The sequence below is a fragment of the Podarcis liolepis genome (genome assembly GCF_965112155.1).
Source record: "Podarcis liolepis genome assembly, chromosome: 5".
NCBI classification, from domain to species: domain Eukaryota; kingdom Metazoa; phylum Chordata; class Lepidosauria; order Squamata; family Lacertidae; genus Podarcis; species Podarcis liolepis.
Window position 1 is genome coordinate 99,894,364 of NC_139556.1, and position 17,461 is coordinate 99,911,824.

General features: G+C 45.6%; 1 protein-coding gene and 1 long non-coding RNA gene across 9 annotated transcripts in view; one reads left to right on the plus strand and one right to left on the minus strand.

Annotated features, from left to right (window-relative positions):
- The window catches only part of ARMC9 (armadillo repeat containing 9), an 88,987-nt gene extending 86,875 nt beyond the window's left edge, over positions 1 to 2,112 (minus strand). For 4 of the 8 annotated variants that reach the window (XM_083504062.1, XM_083504058.1, XM_083504059.1 and 1 more), the window contains exons 1-2: positions 1,871 to 2,004; positions 190 to 274 (exon numbers count right to left, since the gene is read on the minus strand). In XM_083504062.1, the coding sequence (XP_083360188.1) occupies positions 190 to 243 (54 nt within the window). In that variant the 5' untranslated portion in view covers positions 244 to 274; positions 1,871 to 2,004. The other 4 variants (XM_083504063.1, XM_083504060.1, XM_083504061.1 and 1 more) reach the window with 3 other exon arrangements.
- The window catches only part of LOC310707503, a 211,864-nt gene extending 200,860 nt beyond the window's left edge, over positions 1 to 11,004 (plus strand). Inside the window, exon 2 of the long non-coding RNA XR_014526520.1 lies at positions 10,716 to 11,004. This is a non-coding gene — a long non-coding RNA (uncharacterized lncRNA). The remainder of the gene's footprint in view (positions 1 to 10,715) is intronic.
- Positions 11,005 to 17,461: the final 6,457 nt, after the last annotated feature.

The window sequence follows — 17,461 nt, forward strand, 5'->3', positions numbered from 1 at the left end:
ACAAAACAAAAATTGTGCTGTTTACTTTTTAAGGTTTGATGTTTTAATATGCTTTTGACTGGCAACCCAGCCAGGTGAGCAGGGTACAAATGATAAAATCATCATCATCATCATCTCAGCAATTCTGGACCACCCTGCACAAGTTCAGCAAATGTTAAACAAGCAGTCCCTTCGAAGAGAAAAACACACCTCCTTCACCATTCCAAGTAGCTCCGCTTCGTAAGCAAGGACGTCTCCCATCATAAATGTCGGACGACTCTTGTAGTAGCACAACCTGCAATTACAATGTGAAGGGCTATACAAAACAGCACATAAGAAATAAAGCGTTGCTTTCAATCAAAATTAGCTTTTCCAAATCATAAAAAATCATCTCGCTTCAGAATCCAGCATCCTGCTGGCAGCTCCTGACAATTCTTTATTTTTATAAATCTATTTATTTGGGTTTTTCAAATTAAAATTTTACAATAACATAACAATTTACAATATAGAAACAAGATTCCACAGAATCTCCTGGGCTTCCCTCCTCTGTGGCTCCTATTGTTAATCATTTCCTCCTGCATCTTTTATAACAATCCAGACCTTTTGCATCTCCATTATGTCCATAATTCACCATTAAACTACAAGTGTTATTCCAATCCCACTAACGATTTTAGCTTTTTACAATGGTTTTTAAGATCGATTATGAATTTTCAGGAGGATTTTCATAAAGAATGGGGGAATTTATAATGTCAGGCTGACCCTCCTCTAGTAGGAAGAACCATGCATGCCAAGGGGTGAGCATGTTCTCCCATAAGTCTAGTCCCATAACCACAGCCAGGGGATTGATTGCGGCTTGAGCTGGGCATTACATTCTGACACTCCCAGCTACTGTTTGGAGTATCAGAATGTGCTTCGGGTTCCCGAGCTCTTCCCTCCACCTGTCAACACGCTGCTCCGTGGCCGGGTTTCCTAGAACCAGCTGCAGAGTTGGAAGGGACCCCGAGGGTCATCTAGTCCAACCCCCTCAATGCAGGGATCTTCAGCCCAAGGGTGGAGCTCGAAAACCCACCCCCCTTGCCTGTTGCAGGGGGTGCCAGCTGCTCCCAGGCTGCAGCTTCCCGAGGAGGTTCTCTGCGACTTTCCAAGCTCGGCTGCAGCACCATTTCTGTTTTTTTTTATTAAAAATTTTCCATTTCAAAAAAACAAACAAAAAGGAAAAACAAAAAAGGAAAACATATACAGTTTAAGACCCTTCTTTTCTATTACATATTTCTCTGACTTCCCCACATCTCCCCTTCTTATATTCCAATTTAAATTGTTAGTTCAGCAAGTTCTTATCCCCAATTTTTAACCTTTTTATATTTAGTTGAATTTAAAAGACCATTTTTACAACATCCAAATTTATGCATCAATGTTCATTCTTAAATCTTAAATCCTTTTTCTAAAGTCGACCCAAATTCCCTTCCACGAATTCCCCACTTTTCATATTAGTAACAAAACAGAATAAAAAGAAAAAAGATGAATTATAATTAGGCACCCTTTGGATCCCCAAACCCCACCCTGCACTACCATTTCTGCACAGGCAGAAACCCAACAGGTGAGGCTCTGCTCCGCAGAGAGAGGCTATACCTCACCTGTTGAACTTCTTGCCCGTCGCGGAGCAGTCTTGAGGCGAGAGGAAGGGGGCGGGAAAGGTGCCTGGAGGAAAACCAACACCCCTCTGAGCATGTGCAGAGTGCCTTTCCCTTCTCTCTCTCCCCCACCCCCACACGTCACAGCCACCGGGGTCTGCAGCCCGCAAGACGCAGCTTTCCTTCGGGAAACCCTCTCCTGCTCCTGCTCCCAATTCCCTCGGGCCTCGGGGTAAGGGAAACCCACCGACCCGGCTTACCTGCTCCGCTTCCCGAGGCTTCGGAGAGGAGTAGGCCGCGCTCCCTCTCCCCGTCGCCTAGCAACGGCAGTCCCGCTCCGGCCCCTCCCTTCGGGCTTCCAGCGGGTTGAAAGCCACGCGGCTCCTCGGAACCAATGGCAAGGGAGCGCTGCGTCACGTGGGCCTGTCAGCCAAACAGAGGCCGGGAAGAAGGTGGGGGAAGAAGCGTCCTAGCAACGGGCTGGCTGAGGGGGAGGAGGGGAGAGAAGGCCCAGAGGGATGCTGGGAAATTGCCTCTTCCCAAGGATGCTGGGGAAGAAGGGCATGATGGGAAATTCCCTCCCAAAAGGTTCTGGGAAAGATGGGGCGGTGAAGGGGTGGCCATTTTCTCACTTGGGCACAGATGCTTTTAACTTTAGAGTGTTTTAAAAGAGTGGCTGTTGGCTTTCCTTGATTTTAATGTTTTATCTTTTTGTAAACCACTATATAAATATTATTATTATATTATTATTATTTTATTTGCGTTTCTAATACAATTCTATATCTGGGAAACGAACGAAAAAATACAAAGGCCAGAAAGAAGAAAACTCTGAAATAGAAAAAAAATAACAATTTTAAGATATTGTTTTCCTCCTCCGATTTCCCATCCTCTCCTTCCATGGTTCCTTTTGCCTCCTCTTTTTCTCACGTTTCTTGGTTCAGCCATCTATTGCAACTGCTTATATACACATTAGTTTTTTCTTACCCTGCTGAAAATCTTACCATCCTGCTAGGTTAATTGTTTGTTTAGAACTCATTTTCATATATGCATTAAAAAATATCCAGTCCTCCTTATATTTTCCATCATTTTGATTTCTTCTTCTAGTGGTCATCCCTGCTAACTCTGCGTATTCTAACAGTTTAAAAAAAAGCGTACATTTAAAAAAATGTATACATTTTATGAAATAATTAATAAAATGAGTAAATACTTGAGAGCAAATACCTTGCTGAACTCAGTGGCGCTTGCTTGTCAATGGGCACTCACAGGGCACCCGCAGAATCAGTGTGTACAAAGCACTGAACTAGAACTGGGATTTCCTCCCCACACCATTGGAAAGGCACATAGCCTCCTCCCCTGTCAGGTAGGTTGGGCCAGCACTGACTCTCAAGCCAGAGCCTACTTCACAGGGTTCTCATGGGGATTAAATGAGGCGAGCAGAAGGATGTACGTTACCTTGAGCTCCTTGGAGGAAAAGGTGGGATATAAATGCAGTTAGAATCATAGAATCATAGAATCATAGAGTTGGAAGAGACCACAAGGGCCATATATATAAAGTTGCTGTGATGGCCTGGGATTCCAATTCAGAGGATGAACCGGAGGAATCCCAGCCTGCACAGGAGTCCCCGCCTCCAGGGCCGGCTGAACTGGGGCAGGGCCTTGATTCTGAGGCACCTACACCTGTACCGGATCCTCAGCAGCAGGCACCAGGTGAATCCATTCTGGCTCCAGAGGTGGTTGAGGACTCAGTGCCTACAGGTGAGTCTCCCCCTGGGCCCAGTAACCCTTCAGCCTCTCCTGAACTGCAGAGGCTCAGGGCAGAGAGGCGAAGGGAACTGGTTTCTCCCAGGAGGAGTGCTCGCCTTAAGGCCAGGAGAGGCGGGTCTCCTGGGGGCCGGGACCGCCCCTGGCCTCAGAGAAGATAAAGGCCAGTCAGCCCGGTCCCAGGTTGCGGAAGCAGCGTTGTTGTTGAGTACCTGCTCCTACCCGGACCCAGACCTGACATTCCAAGGTTCTTGTTCCCCGCCCGGCTTCCTGCTTCTGACCTTCCAGCGTTCCTGTTTCCGCCCGGCCTCCTGCTTCAGACCTCGCCTCGCTCCTTGTGAACTGTTTCCAGGCTAGTGACTCAGGACTGAACTTGGACTACGATAATGGTAACCTTCCTCCTGGGACCAGCACAGTTGCACTAGATGGAGTGCAAACAGTTGCACCAGGTTTCACTAACATAATGGGGATTTCCCGCTCTCCTCCCCCATGTGTCATAATGTTCCTCCCCACCAAGAAACCCTGAGGGGGTCAATAAAAACCCCAGAACAGCATGCAAGAAATGCTTGCTCTGATGGAACTATCATAGTGTGACATTGTTGGGAGCTGGACAAGGGATCCTTTCTGATATAAGTATAAAAACTGCTCCTTTTCCCATATAGAGTCCTTTGTAGGTTCTCTATCAGTAGGAGAAAATAACAGAGACCAATCAGAGAATATTGAGAAGCAAAGCAGCTAGTAAGCCTGATCTTTATTAACTGTTGCAGCAGGATGTTCCCCTCACACACAGGAGAGGAGAAGGACCCAGAGCCATGCGTGCAAGCCCTTATACAGTGATACCTCTGGTTGCAAACGAGATTCATTCCGGAGGCCCATTCGCAACCTGAAAAGAACGCAACCCACATCTGCGCACGCGCGGGTCACGATTCGCCGCTTCTGCGCATGCACGTGACATCATTTTGCACATCTGTGCATGCATGAGTGGCGAAACCCGGAAGTAACCCTTTCCGGTACTTCCTGGTCGCCACGGGACGCAACCTGAAAATGCACAACTTGAAGCAAACATAACATGAGGTATGCCTGTATAGACCTTTTAAATTGCCCACCCTGGAGTCCAAGACCACCCCCAGAAACATCATACATACATCACAGAAAAGGGGGTCTACAACAGAAATCTGAGTGTGTTGTTTATCTCCTGTCTGGCAAGTTACCTGATTGCATTATCTGGGTTTTGGCCACTCTTTTGTTATTATAACTACTTAATTCCTGAATCTGGGTCACAGGCTCACACCCTGTTCATATCTTGAATGTGCCCTTAAGGCAGGATATGTGAGGAAAGAGACAATGGGGAGGTTTCCCACTTTGACCTTGCAGAGAAATATTTGAGGTCAATTTGTTCAGGACCTAATCTGTGGTGTTTCAGACATGTGGTTTATATATACAGTTATGAACATTTAATTTATATATATATATATATGACCTTAAAATTCTTATAACAATTTCCAACCCTACAATTCTATGATTCTATGATTCCTCCCTTTGTTCCATTATTTTATTGGTTTTAGTTAGTTGCATCTTTTCTTTGTAATAAACTTGATTGTTATGCAATAGGTGTGCAATAGGTGTGATGCCATTGTTAATTTATGCCCATTGTGAACTGCGTTTGAATGCAGTATCTGCAGGAAAAGAGCATTTCAACAAACTTGGCTTGACAGCCTTGAAATATGAGTACCTCACCAGTTCCAATGATTAAGCTGTTTAAAGCCGTGCTTGGCTGGGACCAATTTAAACTATTTTATTGGGTGATTAAAGGAAAGTAGTGAAATAAAAAATATATTAAATGTTCATAAATGTACCAACCAAGCTCATACATAGATGTGTGGACCACATGTCTGGAGCAGCAGAGGAGGACCACTCTGAAACCATTTTCATTCCCAAACTGGAGGTGGGGGAGCCTCCCCATTGTCTTTTTGTTCACAAATCCTGTCTTAAGCGTATATCTGTGTATGAATAGGGTGAGCCTGTGACCTGGCTCAGGAACTAAGTACTTGTAATTACAAAAGACTGGCCAGGCTCCCCAGGGTATCCAATCAAGTAAGCATTAACAGGTAACCTGCCAGACAGGAGGTAAACAACGACAGGAGATAAACAACGCACTCAGATTTCTGTTGTAGACCACCTTTTCTGTGATGTAGGTATGATGTATTGGGGGGGTGGTCTTGAGCCACACCCCTTCTGTGATGTATGTATGATGTTTCTGGGAGTGGTTTTGGACTCCAAGGCGGGCAATATAAAATGTCTATATAAGGGTGGGCACACCTTTGTTTGGGGTCCTCTTCCTTTCCTGAATGTGAGGGGAGCACCCTGTTGCAACAGATCAATAAAGATCAGGCTTACTAGTTGCTTTGCTTCTCAATATTCTCTGGTTGGCCTCTGTTCTTTTCTCCGACCGATGGAGAACCTACAAAGGACTCTATAAGGGCTCTTGTGTCCCCCATAAGGGAATACAGTGGTGCCCCGCAAGACGAATGCCTCGCAAGACGAAAAACTCGCTAGACGAAAGAGTTTTCCACTTTTTGAGTGGACGAATTTCCCTATGGGCTTGCTTCGCAAGACGAAACGTCTTGCGAGTTCTTGCGAATTTGTTTCCTTTTTCTTAAAGCCGCTAAGCCGTTAATAGCCGCTAAGCCGCTAATAGCCGTGCTTCGCAAGACGAAAAAACCGCAAGACGAAGAGACTCGCGGAACGGATTAATTTCGTCTTGCGAGGCACCACTATAAGGGCAGATTTACGTTTATTACAGTAGCCAGGGAAATCTCTGGGCCTCCAGTTCCTGGGAATCACAAGAGGGGAGAGTGTTTTGGGGATTTCCACAGGCGTTTGGCCACTGAAAACAGGACGCTGGACTAGATGGGCCTCTGACCTGATTCGGCAGGCTCTTCTTATGTTCTTATCATTGCACTCTGCTCTCTTCTCATACGTCCTCATTTTAGGGGAATCAGCAACATCCTGCGTACGTATATACAGGACTTTTTAAAATACTGATTTCACATAGCGTCATGGCTTGCCTTGGCTATGCCACAAAAGACTGAATGTTGCTTTGGGGCTTTGGGGCCTCTGCCACAGCGTGACTGTTCAAACAGGGCGTTAGCCTTTGTCCTCTTCTGTTTATTCAAAAACAGGGTTGCTTTTTCTTGAAGACACAGAAATCTGCCTAACCTTTTGGTTTCTTGGAGAGTCACAAAGCCAAAGGCTTTGTTTTATGTAGCCGACATTGGCAGAGACTTTAAAGAGAAGCAGTGGTACGAAGACGTTTTCTCACAGAAGCGTGTGATAAATTGTAAAGACTTCTGGGAAAATTATTTTTAGAAAAAGAAGCCGCTGCCCTGGATGGCAGTGATCCATTTGTTTCCTCAAGCTGCGGCGCAGAGGAGAATTACAGCACAAGGTTATCTTTAAAGTAAGATGAAGAAGCAGACTTGGACAAAGGTTCGCATCTGGTACAGCTTTTCTTTCATACAGCAGCCAAATGACTTAAAAGCAGGAAAATGAAGGGGGAATTATCTTCCCCGTTGTTTGTCCCCAACAATTAACATTCTGGTGGTAGGATAACCAGCCTCATACAACCAAAATGCTTAAGTCCAACTAATGCATGTAGGGGCTAATGCTGTCCTGCCAGGCTTGGCTAGGTCATTCTCCCTCACCTTGGGAGGGAGGAAAGAAAGTCTATTGTTTCCCTCTGTCTATCCATGTGCAAAGAGGTCTGAGCTGGTTGCTCCAAGCTTAAACCGCATGGCTTTTCTACAAAGCCATTCTTGTGTTCCTATACCAAATAATTTAGGACCTTTCACCAGTTTGGAACTAACCTAAGTTTTGCTGCCTGTGTTTTCTGAATGCTGTATGGTAAAGCACATGAACCTGACCTTCGAAGAGTTTATAAGTAAACCATTTTTAACTTTCATAAATTTAGCGTCATTTCTATGCTAGCGCAAGTGGGAAACTTTCGAATGAACTTAGAAGATTATATTTTAAAGGTCTAATAGCCTATACAGTCATACCTCGGGTTACAGACGCTTCAGGTTGCATTTTTTCGGGTTGCAGATCGCCGAAACCCAGACGTACTGGAATGGGTTACTTCCGGGTTTCGGCAGTCATGCATGAACAGAAGTGCTAAATCACATTTTGCGTATGCGCAGAAGCGCCGAATCACAACCCGCATGTGCGCAGATGCACCACGGTGGGTTGCAAACATGCATCCCGCACGGATCACGTTCGCAACCTGAGCATCCACTGTATTTCCATGCTTTACTTTGCTGCATATTTTCCCAAAATTTTCAGTCTGCTGGGGTTTCGTCACCACAGAGTACTTACCCCAAACCTCCTTAGGAAACATGGGTTGTGCCCACAAATTAAAGTCGACAAACACAGCTGCATGTAATTGGTGGCACATGGCAGCAATGGCAGTGGTGCGCTCCTCTGCTACCTCTTTGGCAACCTCCCCCCACCCCAGTGCTGCTGGTCTTCTCCCATGCTTGTGGATCTTTATTTCCCCCCTTGTTCCTGATGGAGATCTTCATTCCTCCCTTCTTCCCGGGCAGGGAGGGGCAGCTCCATTTTGTGGTTTGACTCAGGTGTCAAAATGTCTTGGGCCGGCCTTGCCTAGAGACTTTGCACTACATTGGAAAAGTGGCCCAGTCAGCAAGCATAGCTGTCAACTTACAGATTTGAAAATAAGGGACCAGCAGCCTCGAAAATAAGGGATCAGCAGCCAAAATAAGGGATTTCCCCAGCACAGGTATGTTCAACTTCTGAGCCCCTCCGAGCCAAAGGCAGAAAGCCCAGCCAGCAGCCAAACGAAGCCTCAAGCGGTGGTTCCCACAGCGCAGCAACCCAGCAAAGGGGATGCAGCAAGGAAAACCACCGTCACCTCTCCGCTGGGAAGCGCTGAGCAAAGGCGAGTCCCCAGGCAACGTGGCTGATTTGATTGGCACAAGGCATGCAAGCTCCACCCCCAGTCGTTCTTAGACTCCTTATTGGGTGAGCAACGCAGCCAAGCAACACAGCTGGAGCCTCCCTCCTTCCTGGCAGGCAGGGAGGGAGGGAGAGAGAGGAGCTGCTTCCTTTGAAACCCGGGAAATTTAAGGGACATCATCAATAAGGGACAGAAGCAGGACACGGCGCTGGGATAAGGGACTTTCCCGCCAAATAAGGGACGGTTGACAGCTATGCCTTGGGGATGAATTGGAAAATGCATATATCCTAGAAGGGAAAGTGAAGCTGCTGAAAGGTGCATACAGTATTTTACTGGAATGGGAAACAAAAGACGAGGTGGTGAAATCGGTCCTGATCAAATGGGCGCAAGATATAGGGCATAATAATACATTTTGAAGATAGGGATAAACTGTGGAGAACAGATTTAAAATTTACAGACTGTTTTATTTTGAAAGAAAACTATATGAAAATGATGTATAGATGGTATATAACTCCAGTACAGATTGCAAGAATGTATAAAACTGGGTCAAATGTATGTTGGAAGTGTAAAGAAAAAGAAGGGACATTTTACCATATGTGGTGGGAATGTGGAGAAATTAAAAAATTCTGGGAAATGATATATAATGAGTCGAAGAAAATGTTTAAATTAACATTTGTAAAAAAAACCAGAGACATTTTTGTTAGGGATTGTAGGAAAAGACCTGCCAAGGAAAAGAAAGAATTTATTTATGTATGTGACAACGGCAGCCGGAGTCTTAATAGCACAAGGATGGAAGAATGAGGAAACCCCGACAAAAGAACAATGGCAAGAGAAATTGATGGATTATGCGGAACTGGCGGAATTGACGTACAAACTGCGAGACAAGGACAACTGTGACTTTAAAGAAGAATGGGAACTTTTTACCAACTACTTAAAAAACCAACAAATTGAACTGGACTCCTTGGCAGGTTTTGAATAAGCATACACAAGTTTATTGACTGTTAATATAATAGACAATTTAAGGATCTTTACAATTTTACAATATGCAGAGAACAACATGTGCTGAAAAGTCAGAGAGAGGAACTGAGGGGGGAAATTGGGGAGGGGGGAATGATGAAGATGATATGATAATTTGTTATACTGAAATTATTAATAAAAATATTATCATTTTTTAAAAAAGGAAAATGCATATATCCATACAGGTTCCTTATTGCAGGAGGCTCCCAAAACGGAAAGCAGAGGGCCCGACATTAAGCTGGAAACGACTTCGGAGTTGCGATATAAATTATCAGCGGCATTTTGCAGCCCGGCCCAAGGGCAGCCACACGCCAGAGAAACCACAGCCAACTGTGAAGCAAATTGTCAAGCTGTGAAATGCAAAGCTAACTGAAGAGAGGAGGCCGAGGGAGATGTTTTTAGAATCGACCACATGAGGGAAAGATGTTTGCATGGCGGGTATCCTGTCCAATTCCACCACCACCCCAGACTCTGTGCTTTGTCTCTCTCAGGAAACGGATTCAGCTCAGTGGTGGAGCATCTGTTTTACACAAGAAGGTCTTGGGTTCAAGTCCCAGTGGCATCCCCAGTTAGGGCTGGGAGAGAGCTCCCTATAAAGACCTCCCTGCGTTCCTAGGACCTGTCGTCTTGTCTAGGAAGTGTAATAAACGAAAATCTGCCCTTTTTCCCTTATGGGGGACACAAGAGCCCTTATAGAGTCCTTACGAAGGTTCCCTATCAGTTGGAGAAAATAACAGAGGCCAACCAGAGAATATTGAGAAGCAAAGCAGCTCGTAAGCCTGATCTTTATTGATCTGTTGCAACAGGGTGCTCCCCTCACACGCAGGAAAGGAGGAGGACCTCAAACAAAGGTGCGCCTGCCCTTATATAGACATTTTAAATTGCCTGCCTTGGAGCTCAGGACCACCCCCAGAAACATCATACATATATCACAGAAGGGGTGAACTTACATCACAGAAAAGGCAGTCTACAGCAGAAATCTGAGTGCGTTGTTTATTTCCTGTCTGGCAGGTTACCTATTAATGGTCACTTGATTGGATACCCTGGGGAGCCTGGCCAGTCTTTTGTAATGATAAATACTTAGTTCCTGAGCCAGGTCACAGGCTCACCCTATTCATACACAGACATACCCTTAAGACAAGGATTTGTGAAGGAAAATACAATGGGGAGGCTTTTCCATTTTCCTTTGACTTTGCAGAGAAAACATTTGGTCATTTTGGGAGCCAAAATGGCTTCATGGCTGTTTTCCTGTGCTGCTTCAGACATGCGGTTTATATATTTATGTACGTGTTTGCTTGGTACGTTTATGAACATTTCTTCTATATATATATAAGACCTTAATTTTTTTATTTCAGAAGTGTAGTATGAGGAGAAGAATGAAGTGCCCCTGAACATGAACAGAGTGCCATTCCTTCACCACACCACAACTATGGTCGGACTAGGAACTGGGAGAGCACGGTTTGAATCCCCAATTGGACAAGAAGCTCAAGGGGTGATTTTGAGTCCCGGTCCCTGTCTTTCAGCCTAACTTACCTCAGAGGGCTGTTTTGAGGATTTAATAAGGAGACCGAGAGCCACGTCCATCGCTTTGAGCTCCTTAGAGGAAATGTTGGGATATAAATTTCAATAAAACGAGTAAATAGATCAGCTCCCAAACTTCTAGAATGAGGAAGAAGGGGTTCCAAAAAGCATGACTTTTTCCGTGCCAGTTTAGGATCAGCCCAGGAACTATTAATACCAGAGTTTAAGCTTCCACAAAAAAAGAAACTAGGCTAAGGCAAAGGTGAGCCTCAGATGGGCACCCCAATTTGCGGGCTGTGAGACCAAAGGTGGCTTTCTGTGTCTCAGGCCACAGGTTCCAGCTGTCCTGCCAGCGAGGAGAATAAAAAAACCATTTAACTCAGGCCCCGCCATCTCATAAACATCTCAGCACTGCAGTTTTTAATAATCCCAGTGGCTCCACCAGACTCTCGTGAGACAAGAAGTAGCCCTATATGTCAAACGACTGGTTTTGGGTACCTTTTTTAAAAGGAAAAAAAAACTACAAATCTACAAGCTCTCTATTTGTATTTATCTTTCCTCCCCAATTTATTATAGCTCAAAAAATAAAAACCACTCTGAAAGCCAGTACTAAACAAATGCCTCTTTTTAGCTAAGAGACTCAAAGGTTTTTAGACACGATGAGCCGCACGGCTGCTGGTATCGTCACGAGATTTTGCCATAACGACCTGTGTTTTCTCTTTGTGGAGTTTATTTAACTTGCAGGATGATGAGGAGCTACCCATAGACAGGGTGGGCTCTGTCTACTCATTTTTGCTGCTGGCAAAGCTTATCTCTGGCTTTGTGGTTCTAGGAGGTCGGTGCAAACCCATCCAAAGAGGCAGAGGGCAGGAAAAGATAGACAGGGTTAGTCAGCAGCAGGAGTTGCTATTATCTGTGTTCAATTCAAAAAACGCCAGGATTAAATCAATGTCGAGTAAGAGACAGACTTCAGGCGAGTGCCATGTTGAGAGTCTTGGGATGCCGCTCGGCTTGTATTGGAGGCTGGCAGGTCTATAAAGGAAAGAGAAGACCCTCCAAGCTCCCTAGAGTCCCAGGTGTAATAAACAAAAATCTGCCCTTATGGGGGGACGCAAGAGCCCTTATAGAGTCCTTTGCAGGTTCTCCATCGGTCAGAGAAAATAACAGAGGCCAACCAGAGAATATTGAGAAGCAAAGCAGCTCGTAAGCCTGATCTTTATTGATTCTGTTGCAACAGGGTGCTCCTCTCACACGCAGGAAAGGAGGAGGACCCAGAACCAAGGTGTGTCCCTCCTTATATAGACATTTTAAATTGCCCGCCTTGGAGTCCAAGACCACCCCTCCATACATCATACATACATCACAGAAGGGGTGTAGCTCAAGACCACCCCCCAGATACATCATACCTACATCACAGAAAGGGCGGTCTACAACAGAAATCTGAGTGCTTTGGTTATCTCCTGTCTGGCAGGTTACCTGTTAATGCTTACTTGATTGGATACCCTGGGGAGCCCGGCCAGTCTTTTATAATAACAAATAGCTCCTGAGCCAGGTCACAGGCTCACCCTGTTCATACACAGACATACCCATAAGACAGGATTTCTGAAGGAGGAGAAAATGGGGAGGCTTTTCCATTTTCCTTTGACCTTGCAGAGAAATATTTGAGATCAATTTGGGAGGGACAAAATGGTTTCAGGACTTTTTCTGTGGGGTTTCAGACATGTGGTTTATATATACAATTATGTGTGTGTATATATCTATGAATGACCTTAATTTTTTTATTTCACAGGGGTCAGCAAACTTTTTCATCAGGGGGCCGGTCCACTATCCCTCAGACCATGTAGGGGGGGCGGACTATATTTTTTGGGGGGGAAATATGAACAAATTCCTATGCCCCACAAATAACCCAGAGATGCATTTGAAATAAAAGGACACATTCTACTCATCTAAAAACATGCCGATTCCCGGACCATCCGCAGGCTGGCTTGAGAAGGCAATTGGGCCAGATCCGGCCCCCAAGCCTTAGGTTGCCTACCCCTGCTCCAAGCTCACTAGGCTGTCCTTTAACCTGCGCTGGCCTTTGAATACTCTCAGGGTTATTTTCCTTTTTTCCTTCTTCATGGAGGATTAAGGGTATTGACGGCTGAAGCCACACTGGGTGAGTTCTGCCTTCATCATTGTCACAGGCAATCATAGATTTGTAGAGTGGAAAGGGGCCCCGAGTCATCTAGTCCTTAAAAAAAAATAAAAAAAATATTCATTTTTCGTTTTCGTTCTTTACATACATCTCAAATTCTTAACGCTTACTATATATTCCTCCCTCCCTCCTCTCCACAACTTCCCCCAACTTGTGTTTCTGGTTTGTTTCTATTTTCACCCGCTTCGCTATCTCTCAACAGAAAAAGTTATTAATAACATAACATCAAAACTTAAAAACATAAAAATAAAATTAAATACATCTTATTTCACTATCTTCCAAACATTTTCTGATGCTAATAATGTGGATGTTTGTTTAAATCCTGCCATCAAGTCTATTGCCTTTCTTTGTTTCTGCAAATATAATATGAATGGTTCCCAATCTTTTTCAAAGTCTCTGTTGTCTTTTTCTCTTAGTCTTAGACCGAGTCATCTAGTCCAACCCCCTGGCTATCATATCACCTCTCAGTCTCAGGCTAAAGATACCCAGCTCCTTCAACCGTTCCTCATCAGGCTTGCTTCCCAGACCCTTGATCATCTTGTTCGCCCTCCTCTGCACACCTTCCAACTTGTCAATATCCTCCTTAAATTGTGGTGCCCAGAACTGGACACAGGACTTCAGGAGGGGTCTGAACAGAGCAGAATAGAGTGGCACTATTCCTTCTCTTGATCTGGACACTAGACTTCTGTTGATAAACGACCTCGGTCCTGTATACCTGAAGGAGCGTCTCCACCCCCATTGTTCAGCCCGGAAACTGAGGTCCAGCACCGAGGGCCTTCTGGCGGGTCCCTTGCTGCGAGAAGTGAGGTTACAGGGAACCAGACAGAGGACCTTCTCAGTGGTGGCACCTGCCCTGTGGAACGCCCTCCCAGCAGATGTCCAGGCAATAAACAACTATTTTACTTTTAAAAGACAACTGAAGGCGGCCCTGTTTAGGGAAGTTTTTAATGTCTGACGCTGTATTGTTTTTAATATTCAGTTGGAAGCCGCCCAGAGTGGCTGGGGAAACCCAGCCAGATGGGAGGGGTATCAATAATTTATTATTATTATCATTATTACTACTACTATTATTATTATTATGCAATAAACCTCTGAATACCAGGTGCTGGAAATCATAGGGATGTGAAAGTACTGTTGTTCTCAAATCCTGCTTGTGACCTTTCCATAGGCACCAGGTCGCATACTATGGCAATAAGATGCTAGACTAGTAATAATAATAATAATAATAATAATAATAATAATAATAATAATAATAATAATTTATTATTTATACACCGCCCAATCTGGCTGAGTTTCCCCAGCCACTCTGGGCGGCTCCCAATCAAGTGTTAAAAACAGTACAGCGTTAAATATTAAAAACTTCCCTGAACAGGGCTGCCTTCAGATGTCATTTAAAGATAGGATAGCTGCTTATTTCCTTCACATCTGAAGGGAGGGCGTTCCACAGGGTGGGTGCCACCACCGAGAAGGCCCTCTCCCTGGTTCCCTGTAGCTTTGCTTCTCTCAGCGAGGGAACCGCCAGAAGGCCCTCGGCGCTGGCCCTCAGTGTGCGGGCTGAATGATGGGGGTGGAGACGTTCCTTCAGGTATACAGGACCGAGGCCGTTTAGGGCTTTAAAGGTCAGCACCAACACTTTGAATTGTTCTCAGAAACGTACTGGGAGCCAATGCAGATGGTCTTCTGGTCTGGTCTGATCCAGCAGCCAGGCCCTTCTTGTGCTCTCCTCTCTGCCGTACGCAGGCACCCACCCCACCCACAAGGGCATTTTTCTCAGCCCAGAATCCCTACCAAGCTGTGATCTCCCCAAGCCTCCCTTTGCACAGGCACAAACTGGCTCTCCGTCAACATATTAATACCTTTTCCAGTAACTAAGGCTGTGCAGAGCCAGGCCGTCAGTCATCGATGTCCTAGGGATAAAAGGGCAGCGTGTCTCGTCCAAAGGAATCATGCGTGTTTCTGCAGCATTTCGTTTTCACCAGCTTGGCTGAAGGGGAAGGAATAGGGTGGCGTAGCAGAAGAGGATGCTTCACTGCAAGGTCTCCTGGCAGGCGCAAAAAATCTGCGTTCCACATGCAAAGCGGAGGACGTGGCTGCCTTCTGTCCGTTCCCCACCGTTCCCAGTTAAATGGCACAATTGCGGGAGACTGTAAGGCTTGTTATATAAGCTGTGGGAGCTTGACTTGCAATAGGCATGTCAATTAAATCTGCAAGGATCTGGCAACGTCCCACTGAAGATCGCCAATGGACCAAAAAGACGCTGGCCCAACTAATTCTTCTTTTGAAGTCTCCAGACCAGTTTGATGGAGGTTGTGTGTTTAAAAGCCAGAAGAAATGTGTCCTCGTTGCCAGGGCTTTTCCCCCCTCTGGGACTTGCTGGAACCTCCTAGGTGGGCACCATTGCCATTCTAAGAAGACAAGGGAGGTGTTCATGTTGAGTCCCTGCACCTCTTTTTCTAGAAAAAGTGTTGTTGTTTAGTCGTGTCCGACTCTTCGTGACCCCCTGGACCAGAGCACGCCAGGCCCTCCTGTCTTCCACTGCCTCCCACAACTTGGTCAAACTCATGTTCATAGCTTCGAGAACAGTGTCCCACCATCTCGTCCTCTGTCGTCCCCTTCTCCTTGTGCCCTCCATCTTTCCCAGCATCAGGGTATTTCCAGGGAGTCTTCTCTTCTCATGAGGTGGCCAAAGTCTTGGAGCCTCAGCTTCAGGATCTGTCCTTCCAGTGAGCACTCAGGGCTGATTTCCTTCAGAATGGAGAGGTTTGATCTTCTTGCCAGGTTTTATTCTGAGTCCAGGTCAGCAGCAACATCCTCCATATTAAGAGCAGGCGAATTCTCTAAGTGTGGATTCTGTCATAGACAAAAACATAACCACCATCCAATTCTAGCAGTCAAGGGGATGGTATCAGCAGGCTCAGGGGAGCCTCGTGGGCCTTGGGGTTCATTGATGGAAGAAATTAAATAAACTCCGGGGTTTGCTAATGTTTAAAAAAAACACTGAGGGGTGTGGAGAACGAAGCAGGAAAGAAACTTCCCATAAATGAAGCCCAAATGTACTCAGGATGCTAACTGGGAACCAGGGAGTGGAGTATGGTACAGTGGTACCTCGGGTCAGGAACTTAATTCGTTCCAGAGGTCCGTACTTAACCTGAAACTGTTCTTAACCTGATGCATCACTTTAGCTAATGGGGCCTCCTGCTGCCGCTGTGCTTCCGGAGCATGATTTCTGTTCTCATCCTGAAGCAAAGTTCTTAACCCGAGGTACTATTTCTGGGTTAGTGGAGTCTGTAACCTGAAACGTATGTAACCTGAAGCGTATGTAACCTGAGGTACCACTGTATTGTATTTGATAGGAGAGTGACAGCAACGTTCTTTTTTAATGCTATTGTGATTGATGTGAGGTGCTTTGAGCTCCACACGTGTCGCTGGAAAAGCAGAATACAAATATTAAATCAAAATCAGAGTGGCATGACTGGCTGACTAGAAATCCGTGCAAACACTACTACATGTGCCATACCTTAAAGTTTTCCATTCTGATCCAATATCTACATACAAGGAACATTAGAATCCTCAAAACAGCGACACGTGGAACACCATAAGATAAGCATACCATACTGTGGTTATTGCCAATATGCCAATTTAGGAACTGAATGGACTATCTCCTGACAATGCATTGGACTTTAATTTCTCAGGATACATTCTGTTTGCATGATGTGTTGATCTACGGAATTACACATTGTGAGATATGGTGAATTGTGTTTGATATAGAAGTTACACAGCCTGTTATGTTGTGTGTGTTGTGACTAGAAATCCCGGCAGGAGCTATGCTGCAACCTTGCATTTCAAGTTGCAATAGCTTTCACCTTGTGCGCATGCTTCATCCGGGTAGCCAACGCATGCGCACTCAGGTGCCTGGTTGAGCTTCTCCATGCACGATGGCACAGTGCGCCTTGGCAGCTCTCCCCAGTTGTTGCAAGTGGGAGAGAGGGTGTGTGCCACCCCTGTCGGGTACCAAAATTCAGGGGACGAGCACAAACCACCATCCTCAAGCTGCAGCTGGTCTCTCTCTCTCCCTCTCTCTCTCTGCACAGCCCAGCAAATACCTGTCTTGGTAAAACCACAGAAATGTTACAGGACGGAATTCTTCCCTGCATGCCTCATCGCCGCCCAGCAGGATTCGCATCAACAAACGACTAAAGTAAACGCCGATCTCACTGTGCTCCTATTGTCTGCCCAAGCCCTCCTGGCCTCTTCGGTTTCCTTCAAGCGGCACATTATAGACCCCAGAGCTGTTCATTTTCGCCCGCTCGGTGCCAACACAAAGAGGAAATATGTAAACAGGCGTTAGCCTTGTGTGTGTACACACACACACACACACACAGC